The sequence below is a fragment of the Canis lupus genome, chromosome 26, assembly GCF_048164855.1.
Source record: "Canis lupus baileyi chromosome 26, mCanLup2.hap1, whole genome shotgun sequence".
Taxonomy (NCBI): Eukaryota; Metazoa; Chordata; class Mammalia; order Carnivora; family Canidae; genus Canis; species Canis lupus.
In genome coordinates, this window is record NC_132863.1 from 25,677,108 (window position 1) to 25,687,540 (window position 10,433).

Here is a 10,433-nt window from a genome sequence, read left to right on the forward strand (position 1 = left end):
TCTTCTGTTATGTGCTAAATAACATTATTAAAATGTTCCATCTGGAGCACCTGGGTGGCTCAGTGGTTGAGCGTCTGCCTTTGGGTTGGGTCATGGTCCTGGGGTCCTGGGACCCTCTTCCTGTGTCTCTGCCTCTCTCTGTGTGTCTCTCATGAATAAATAAATAAAATCTGGGATGCCTGGGTGGCTCAGCAGTTGAGCGTCTGCCTTTGACTCAGGGTGTGATCCCAGAATCCCGGGATCAAGTCCCACATCGGGCTTCCTGCATGGAGCCTGCTTCTCCCTCTGCCTGTGTCTCTGCCTGTGTCTCTGCCTCTGTGTGTGTGTGTGTGTCTCTCATGAACAAATAAAATAATAACTAATTAAATAAAATCTTTTATTTATTTTTTTCTAAAGATTTTAAATAAAATCTTTTTAAAAATAATAAAATGTTCCATCTTTGTGGTTAGAAATGCTGTAATGAGAGAATGTTCAGAGTGAGTTAACATAATTTTGTGCTTAATTAATTATTTTAACTATCCTTTTTTATTTTTATTTTTTAAAGATTTTATTTATTCATGAGAGACACAGCGAGAGTCAGAGACATAGGCAGAAGGAGAAGTAGGCTCCATGTAGGGAGCCCGATGCGAGACTCAATCCCAGGACTCCAAGATCATGCCCTGAGCAGAAGGCAGGCACTAAACCACTGAGCCATCCAGGAGTCCCTAACTTTCCCTTTTTATAACGACTATTTCCTACTGGGCCTTTCACAGAATTACTTGTGTAAACACTATGATGTTATTATTTAAAAAAAAAAAAAAGATTTTATTTATTTATTCATGAGAGGCAGAGACACAGGCAGAGGGAGAAACAGGCTCCATGCAGGAATCCTGACGCAGGACTCGATCCTGGGTCTCCAGGATCACACCCTAGGCCGAAGGTGGCACTAAACTGCTGAGCCACCTGGCCCATTATTCCCACTTTGATGTTATTAAATCAGAAGTACTAATTCATATTTGTACTGGGTTTAGTCAAGAGGAACATGAGAAAATTCTTTAAGTATGACTGTCTCACACAATGCAGAACATTTAGTTTTCCTGGCCCCTACTAATTAAAAAGTCCAGTAACATCACCAATCATTGTGACTACCAAAAAATGCTTTCTAGGGATTGGTAGTGACCTTTTAGAAAACCAGTGCTTTAAGATCACTATTCACTCTGTCTACAACAGAAGATAAATGAGAGAAGAGGCAAGAAGTGGGTATAAGTGTATAAGGATTCTACAGGACCTATAAGCATAAGCATTGTTAATATTGAATTCACTAGGTTGTTTACATTTTATAAAGTTTTAACAATCTTATATTTAAATCAAGTTTTATTGTATAAGACAGTGGATTGTAGTTTCCCTATTGTGTTTAAAGCTAAAATTAGGGGATCCCTGCCTGGGTGGCTTAGCAGTTTAGCGCCTGCCTTCGGCCCAGGGTGTGATCCTGGAGTCCTGGGATCGAGTTCCGTATCAGGCTCCCTGCATAGAGCTGCTTCTCCCTTTGCCTATGTCTCTGCCTCTCTCTCTCTCTCTCTCTCTCTCTCTCTCTCTCTCTCTCTCGGTGTGTGTCTCTCATGAGTAAATAAATAAAATCTTTAAAAAAAAAAAGCTAAAATTAAGCTTCTTAAGTATTGCATTATTAGGTGAAGCATTTTAGTTATAGCATTCTGTTATTCTGGGAAAGGATGCCAGATAAAACTGCATTTTCTTCTTGGCATACATTAACAAAATGGTTCTCAAACTTTAGCACTCATCAGAATCACCTGGAAGCTTGTTCAAACACCTATTGCTGGGCCTTATCCCAAAGTTTCTGATTCACTTCTGTAGGCTTTGGGTACAGCCCATGGATTTGTGGTCCCCCCCCCCCTTTTTTCTTTTTCTTTGAAAGATTTCATTTATTTATTTATTTATTTATTTATTTATTTATTTATTTATTTATTTTTTCTTAAATATTTTATTTATTTATTCATAGACAGAGAGAGGCAGAGACACAGGCAGAGGGAGAAGCAGGCTCCATGCAGGGAGCCCGACATGGGACTCGATCCCGGGTCCCCAGGATCACACCCCAGGCTGCAGGCAGCACCAAACCGCTGCGCCACCCGGGCTGCCCAAAAGATTTCATTTATTTTAGAGAGAGTGTGCACAAGCAGGGATAAGGGCAGAGGGAGAGAGAGAAACCCAAGCAGACTCCACACTGAGCATGGAACCCAACTTGGGGCTCAGTTTCACAACCCTGACATCATGAACTGAGCTGAAATCAAGAGTAGGATGCTCAACTGACTGAGCCACCCAGGAGCCCTGGATTTGTGGTCTTAAGAAGTTCCCCAGTTATGCTAATGCTGCTGGATTGAGGGGGTCAGAATTTGTGAACCATTGAGTATCAAACTGTGGATGATTTTATTGTTTTAGGGAGCAATGGACCACAAAAATTCTGCATTGAAAAAGTTGGGAAAGAAAATTGGTTGCCCAGAAGTCATACCTGGTAAGTAAAATCAGAAAGAGTAGAGAAAATAGCCTTTTCCAGTTACCCTGTTGATAGTAAAGCCTATTGGAAATGAGAAATGAAATACTTTCCCCATGGTATTGAATTATTTTTAATAGCTTTATTGAGGCATAATTTATATACAGTAAAACTACTAAAGATCATAAGGTTACTCATTTAAATTCAGTGATATTTAGTAGATTTTCAGAGTAGTAACTATCAACTAATTAGATTATTTCTGTCACTCCAGAATGGTCCCTTATGCCCATTTGCAGTCAGTCCCTTTTCCTACCCCTGGATTTTTTTTTTTTTTAATGTGATTTTTTTTTTTTTTTTTTTTTTTTTTTTTGTGATATTTAGGAAAACATTGAATTCTTTGCTGAAAGCAGAGAGAAATCAAGCCTGGATAGCTTTTGAGAGAATAGAAATATTTTTTCATTATAAATGTAGTTTAACCATGTTTCCAATAATGTACAGAACTAAAAACAACCCTGTTTTTAATTCACATACAGTGTGTTGGAATTCTAATATGAACAATATTTGAACTTCTTTTGTGAGACATTTCATTAACTTTGCCAGATATTCCTTCATTTTCCCCATCTGCCCTTTTTACTTGTTCTAGTGTCTGTTTCTTTATATTTTCGTACATATTACATACATGTGGTTTTTTAAAAATAACATTGGTACATTTGTTGAAAATCAGTTGACATAAATATATGGGTTTATTTCTGGATTCCCAGTTCTATTCCATTGATCTATATGTCTTTACTTAATGGCAGTACCACACTGTCTTGATTATAATAGCTTTGTAATAAGTTTTGCAATTAAGAGGTATGAATTCTCCAACTTTTTCAAGATGGTTATGGCTCTTCTGAGTCCTTTGGATTTCCATATGAATTTTAGGATAAGTTTGTCAGTTTCTGCAAAGAGGTCAGCTGGGATTTTGATACAAATTGCTTTGAATGTGTAGATCAGTTTGGGTGGGGGGGAGTAAAGTGTTTTATTCTTTTTGAAGCTATTATAAATGAAATTGTTTTCTTAAATGTAGATTGTTAAGATTAATTGCTAGTGTATAGAAATGTAATTTTTGTACATTAATCTTGTACACATGTACAATACATTTTTTATTTGACCTCTTGTCTCTTTTTCTCAAACTTGGAATAGATTGTGAACCATTACACTCCTGTGAACATTTTATCTCAGTCACATATGAAAACCAGCCTTGTAATTTTGTTAGGTTCTATGTTTTCATTTGCAAGAAGTAAGAAAAGTCAAAATTGTAGATTTATTTTCCCTTTGTGGATAGCACTTCTGATCTCAAATATTTGCTTAGGCTTTATCCTTAAAATATAGCAGAGGGGCCAAAGCCTTATGGCAAATTCACTACCTTATAAAGGTAATAACAGTATCACCTCAAATTAGAAGATACCCCTTAAAACCTCACAGCTAAGAACATGACAGAAATTCAGTAGGAATAGATTATTAGATATTAAAGCAGAAAATTGTTTCTTAAGGTAGTAAACAGTCCCCAACTTAAGATGGTTAGACTTAAGATTTCTTGACTTTACGGTGGTGTGAAAGTGATATGCAGTCAGTAGAAACTGTACTTTGAATTTTTAAATTTTATTTATTCATGAGAGACACGGGAGGGGGGGAGGCAGAGACACAGGCAGAGGGAGAAGCAGGTTCCATGCAGGGAGCCTAATGTGGGACTCGATCCCGGGACTCCAGGATCACACCCTGGGCCAAAGGCGGCAGGCACTAAACTGCTGAGCCACCTAGGGATCCCCTGTACTTCGAATTTTGAGTTTGATCTTTTCCTGAGTTAGCAGTATGTATATGATACTCTCTCATGATGCTGGGCAGTGGCAGTGAGCTGAAGTTCCCAATCAGCCAGCAATCATGAGGATAAACTACTACATTTAAACCATTCTATATCCATACAACCTTCTGTTTTTCCACTTTGAGTACAGTATTTAATAAATTACATGAGATATTCAATAATTTATTATAAAAGGTATTGTGTTCAATGATTTTGCCCAACTGTAAGCTAATGAGGGTGTTCTTAACACATTTAAGGAAGACTAAGCTAAGCTATATTTGGCAGGGTAGATGTATTAAAATGCTTAATGGTATTTTCAACTTATCCACATGGTTTATCCACATGGTACCCTATCATAAGTCAAGGAAGATCTGTACTTAAAAAACTTTTGATAAGAGACCTGTGGCCCACAAAGTGTAGGATACTTACTATCTAGCCCTTCACCGAAAAAATTTGCTGACCACTAATCTAGATTAGGGTGAATAGTAGAGTATGAGAGGACTAACTCTTGGCCCTGTGTTGTATATACACCTGTTGGTTCTTCACTCTACCCTGGAAAGTAAATACTGTTATTCCCATGTTACCAAAGAAGAAAGCAAAATTGAGAATTGAGAAAGGTAAAAACACTTGTTCAAAGGCCCAGTGACAGAGCTGGGATTTGAATTCAATTTTGCCTGACTTTAAAACCAGTGTTGTTATATACTACACTGCTCATATGATTCTTTATATATTTCCTTTTCTCAAGCTAACAATTCTTACTTTTAGTTTTAATCGCCTGGACCTGCCACCCTACAAGAGCTATGAGCAGCTGAAGGAAAAGCTTTTATTTGCCATTGAAGAAACAGAAGGATTTGGACAAGAGTAACTTCCAAGAACTTGTGCCACCAAAGGACAAGAATTTATTTGCAATGTTTGTCCTTTTCCTTCTCTGCTTGTTGCACATCCTGTTGTAAAATTGGGCTGTGACTGTTTAGAGAGTTATTTGAGTGTAAGTAAATTAATGTTATCATTGAGATTTATCTCCCCAGTGATTCTGGATTTCTACTCAGTGTTTCCAGAAATCAGATCTGCAAATGATTAGTCAAACCTTACTTAACATGAGATTTAACACAGCAATGAAATCTGCCTTGTCTTATTCTACTAGATTGTTACCTTAACAACAATTTTGTATGTGTGTCAAAAATCTCACTTGGGAATAGATTTTTTTCTTTTAGAGATTTCTGCAGATATGCAGGGAAGTCCCTTGGAAAACGAAATCTGTAAGATCTTAAGCCTCTTGATAAGAGGTATTTGTTAAAAGTGCAAACTTAGTCCAGCTTTTGGAGATGTGAGCAGACTTCTGGTTTGTGCTCTCCCTCTCATATCAGCCTGGCCTGACTGTTGATTTTCCTTTCTGGAGCATGAATCCATGCATCATTTTCCTTGGAAAGTGATGCAAGACTCTTAAATCTCTCTACAAAGTAGTTTTGTTAACTTTGAATTCAGGGAGAAGTTGGTCCCAGCCTGCAAATGACTGTTAACTCTCTTCATTTGGAAGTTTGATTGTTTTAATTACTTTGCAAATACTAAGCTTAAATAATATTAACCCTGTGCTTCCTTCACAGTGGTTTTATAAAAGTTAATCTAGAATTGGAATTAATTTAGCTAAATTCATCAAAGGCCATCATTGACCATTTTTGTATGTTCCTATATATAAATTGCATCTATAATTTTATCATAATCCAGAAACTTCAGTTATATTTTATTATTGCTAAGAGTTCAAGTTCTAACTAGAGTACTTCCCAGTCCAAAGAGAGAAGTCAGTGAAACATCCTCTAAGTTACATTTTCATTAGGGAGGGAGAGCTGTGGTACTGGCTAAAAAGAAGGGAGTAATACATTTACTAGAAATACATGCCTAGTAACCACAAAAATGTATTCTCTGTATGAATTAAAAGTCTTCAAACTTATTTCTCTGACACCTTAGAGTAGTCTTTTCCATTCTTTACATTGTCCTGAATTGGATATTCTCTTCACTCTAAAAATTTTAACAAGTTTTTCCCATGACTATTTAATTTCATACTGCTCCATTAGTATCTGATTAGTGCACTTTTGAACATCTCTATAGTTAATTCTTTTAACTTGGCCTAGCTTAGATTCTGTCTGGGTGGCTGCTGTCAAAGGTTTGACTTTATGGACAGTGGGATGAAGCCTCAGCCAGCTGAGTGCCTATCACAGCTGAAGCCTGAGGAAAGCCTCCTAACTCATGAAAAAGGACTTTGGCAGGTTTCTGTAGCATAACCTTAACAAGTAGCACTGAGCCAAAAATAAGAGAGTAGCAAACCCCTGTCCCACAGAGAAAGAAAATGGTTTTCCTTTGTCCCTAAGTATTCTTACATACTGGAACAACAACAAAAACATTTTAAAACTTGTGTATCTGTGCTCTAAAACACTGCCATCATAAAGCAGATTTAAAGTGATTGAAAGGGTTGCCTCATTTAGAAATTGCCAGTGTAAAGGGAGGAGATTAGGTTCTCCCCAACCCTATCTTTAGTTTTTTATTCCATATACTCCAGGAAATGTGTGGTCTCCAAAAGCCCTAGTTGTTTCCAAAGTAGGGACTCTGCCTTTTTGTTGGTAGGGGGAAAATGCTATTGCTTTGTCTTACAGAGCGAATGTCTGCCAACTATCCATTCATTATATAAATCTGAACTTTGGTAATATATGGCTGTGGAGATTAAGCCTTCTCTAAAGACTTACTATTGAGGTGAATTCTCATTACAAAATGTAGTTATCTACAATATTTACTAGAGATCTATGAGATGAAATTAAATAATGTAAGAAAGTAGACTTTTTTTGTTCTACATAATGCTTGATGATTCATTTAGGGACCTAGAAATATTGTGTGAAAATGTATAAATATCACCCAAAAGGCTTTCTGCCCTATATTTTTAAAATACAGAATAGTTATATTTGATGTAGCCCTGGCCCTAGTTCTATAGGGTTTGGCTATTTAATATTTTTATGGAAGAAACGTTTAGTTCTGGAAAAGGTAAATGCTTGTATATATTTTTGCAGCCTGGGATCTCCCTATTCCATTTCTTCCTTTAATTTAAGTGGCCACATGTATATGTCTTCCCTGCTGTGTTAGGAAAATGGGGGCTGGATATCCCAAGAATCAGAGGTTATATAAAAATACTACAAATAGACAGCAGACATAAATATCTACCAAATGCTATTTTAAAATTTGGTCCAAACTGAACATTTGGAAATAGATTTATTGTAAGTGTTCAATTAGAGCGATTTCTTAAATCTGAACTAAATTGCTTTTAGAGTCCTTTTTCTTTGTAAGCATTGTAAATGCTAATAAATCCTGTTAATTTTTTTTTTTTTTACTGCATGTTATGTTGAAATAAAAACAAAGTAAAATGAGCAATTGCCTTATTCTTCTGCTCTTTTGGGAGACTGGGGAAGGCAGCATTCACAGCCTGGGTCAGGAGGGAAGGACCTCACTCGTTTCATCAGATAGAGTGGTTTAAAACTGATCTAAATAAATAAATAAATAAAAATAAAACTGATCCAGCAGCTCATAATAATAAATTTCTGCTCTGTCTTTTGATCTTATATCAGAGTGCAGAAGAATGTTATTTCATAAGACTTACAATAACTCTATTTAAAATTCAGGTGTTAATGTTTCATCAAGAGATTGACATACTAATGTCAATGCATCAGAAATTTAAGTGAAAAAATGGCTCACTTGCCACAAAGATCTCATCCTAAATGAACTATTTTAGTCAAGCCCACTCTGCCACTTTTTATATATCTTGTTAATAATCTAAAACGGTATCAGGGATAACTCATGGACTTTAGACTTCTCTATTTCTATATCCTTCCTTGTTTTGGATGTAACTCCATCTGAACTCCCTTAGGGTAATTACTTCTACTTAATATTGTTGGTATCTCCAGCCCCCCCTTATTTTTTGTTTTTCTTTTAAAGTTATTTACGAAACTATTTGTATATATGCTATGCTTTCATTTACTAAAAACGGAATGGCAGCACTGGATTGTATATTACTGTATTGGAGTTCCTTTGTTTTCTTGAACTGTAATTTCAAATACTCAGGTAACTCTACAATTATCACAGGGAGTCAAGTGCTCTTATAAAGGTCCTTCACGGGGCTGCCTCACTTGCATTTCCTTAAAAGATGTAAGATGTGTTTATAATTAAACTTTTTTGGTCCTTTATTTGCACACTGTTCTGTTAGTTTTGAATAAGGAGGTTTTCCCTACCTGCAGTGAAACCTTCTTTCTGTATGATTAAGTCTCCTAGATTTCTGCCTCTCTGCTTTTCTAAGTGGGCAGGTTATAACCTGTCTATACTGTGGAGTAGGTAAAAAAACAAAAACAAACTAGAAAGACCCACTGAGATGAGACTGGATTTATCACCTATATTGAAGAGAACCAAAATGAAGACATCTGCTTTTCTAAGACAACTAAAGGTGCTCTAAAACAGGACTCCAGCACAGGTGCTGAATAGAGAACCACCAGCTTACTACCAAGACTGACCTCAAAAAGCCATCCTGCTCACTAGCTTCAGTAGACCTTTTTCTTACTAGGAAACCAGGTGATCATGCTCTCATATTTAAAATAGAACGAACCAGTGGTAAAAGGCTAAGGGGATTGGGATTTTTTTTTTTTTAATGCTGAATTAACAGTGACTAGAGGACATAAACTGCAGATCCCTCCCAGATCCTGAGAAGTAGACCCTGTCCTATTTAATGCTTTATATGAGCAGCTAGAAAGATCTAGTTTCCGTGTGGCTAAAAAAAGGGGTGGGGGTGGGGGGGAGACCAGTCAAGACCAGTCAGTCCCTCCCAGCATGAGAGAATCTTCCATGGGAAATAGTACTTATCATCTGGCTTTCTGGCCCCAAACTGTAATAAAAACCTCAAACAAGACTCAGCTGTGGCTGACTGCTGTTCGCTGGACTTTTTTTTTTTTTTTTAAGATTTTATTTATTTATTCATAGAGACAGACACAGGCAGAGGGAGAAGCAGGCTCCATGCAGAGAGCCCGATATGGGACTCGATCCAGGATCTCCAGGATCACGCCCTGGGCTGCAGGCGGCGCCAATCCGCTGCACCACCGGGGCTGCCCCTGTTCGCTGGACTTTAAATGTTTCCTATTATGTAACTGTAGAACAGAAATTGCTGTCAGCTCCAGCCCATTTCAGTTACCAATTCCTATGTGTGTGTAGGGCTCCTTTATGGTTAGGACATTTTTGGAGAGGATTCCAGGGAATCTTGATGGTTGGCAAGGAGAGGAGGGTCTTCAGTGGAGACCTCAGAAGGACAATGTTCGTCCATTGTTTAGATTCCCATTAAGCAAAGCTGCTGTGGGCAAGAGGGTTTTGTCAAAGCACCCCACAGGGCAGGACCTTGAGAATTTGCAGTTATATGTACCAATCACTGAAAACATTCATACTTCTTCCTCATTTCTAATTCAGACCTGCTCGTCTGTCTTCCCTATCCTAGAAACCAGCACTACACCTATATTCACTTAGTCCCCAGGCCAACTGTCATCATTTATTACCATTTCCCAAACATTGTTAGATATGCCACATGTAACTGTTTAGTCTTCCTGGCCACTCTCTAGGATGATTATTTCTATTTTTATTTTATTTTTAAGATTTATTTATTCATGAGAGACAGAGAGAGAGAGAGGTAGGCAGAGGGAAAAGCAGGCTCCCCGCAGAAGCCTGATGTGGGATTTGATCCCGGGATCATGACCTGAGCTGAAGGCAGCCGCCCAACCACTAAGCCACCCAGGCATCCCTTATTTCTATTTTATAGATAATAAAATGAAGACTCCGAGTGATTAATTTGAGGCTATTCAGTAGCAAGACTGCAAACTGGAATTCTGGACTGTGACTCCAAAGCCTGCCTGTATAAACGTTCATATTCCATTACTAGTAATACTAACCTTGATCCTTTGATTAAGATGATGTCGGCCCAGTTTTCTCACTGTAAAGTGACTGTCCGATCCTCTTAAAATCCAGACACTCCTGAAAGGAGCGCCAAATCCTTTCCCAATTGAGAAAATTTTTCTTTACAGTGGAAAGAAAAAT

The 10,433-nt window shown here is 37.5% G+C and overlaps 1 protein-coding gene and 1 long non-coding RNA gene across 11 annotated transcripts in view; one reads left to right on the forward strand and one right to left on the reverse strand.

Moving 5' to 3' along the window:
* The window catches only part of ITCH (itchy E3 ubiquitin protein ligase), a 153,224-nt gene extending 144,673 nt beyond the window's left edge, over positions 1 to 8,551 (forward strand). For 7 of the 8 annotated variants that reach the window (XM_072800670.1, XM_072800669.1, XM_072800674.1 and 4 more), the window contains 2 exons: positions 2,434 to 2,506; positions 5,094 to 8,551. In XM_072800670.1, coding sequence (XP_072656771.1) covers positions 2,434 to 2,506; positions 5,094 to 5,193 — 173 coding nt within the window. In that variant the 3' untranslated portion in view covers positions 5,194 to 8,551. Of the gene's footprint in view, positions 1 to 2,433; positions 2,507 to 5,073 lie in introns of all 8 variants that reach the window. The other variant, XM_072800673.1, reaches the window with a different exon arrangement.
* The window catches only part of LOC140618358 (uncharacterized), a 36,477-nt gene that overhangs the window by 23,755 nt on the left and 2,289 nt on the right, over positions 1 to 10,433 (reverse strand). For 2 of the 3 annotated variants that reach the window (XR_012018514.1, XR_012018515.1), the window contains exon 2: positions 10,289 to 10,412. This is a non-coding gene — a long non-coding RNA (uncharacterized lncRNA). Of the gene's footprint in view, positions 1 to 7,391; positions 9,700 to 10,288; positions 10,413 to 10,433 lie in introns of those variants that run through there. The other variant, XR_012018516.1, reaches the window with a different exon arrangement.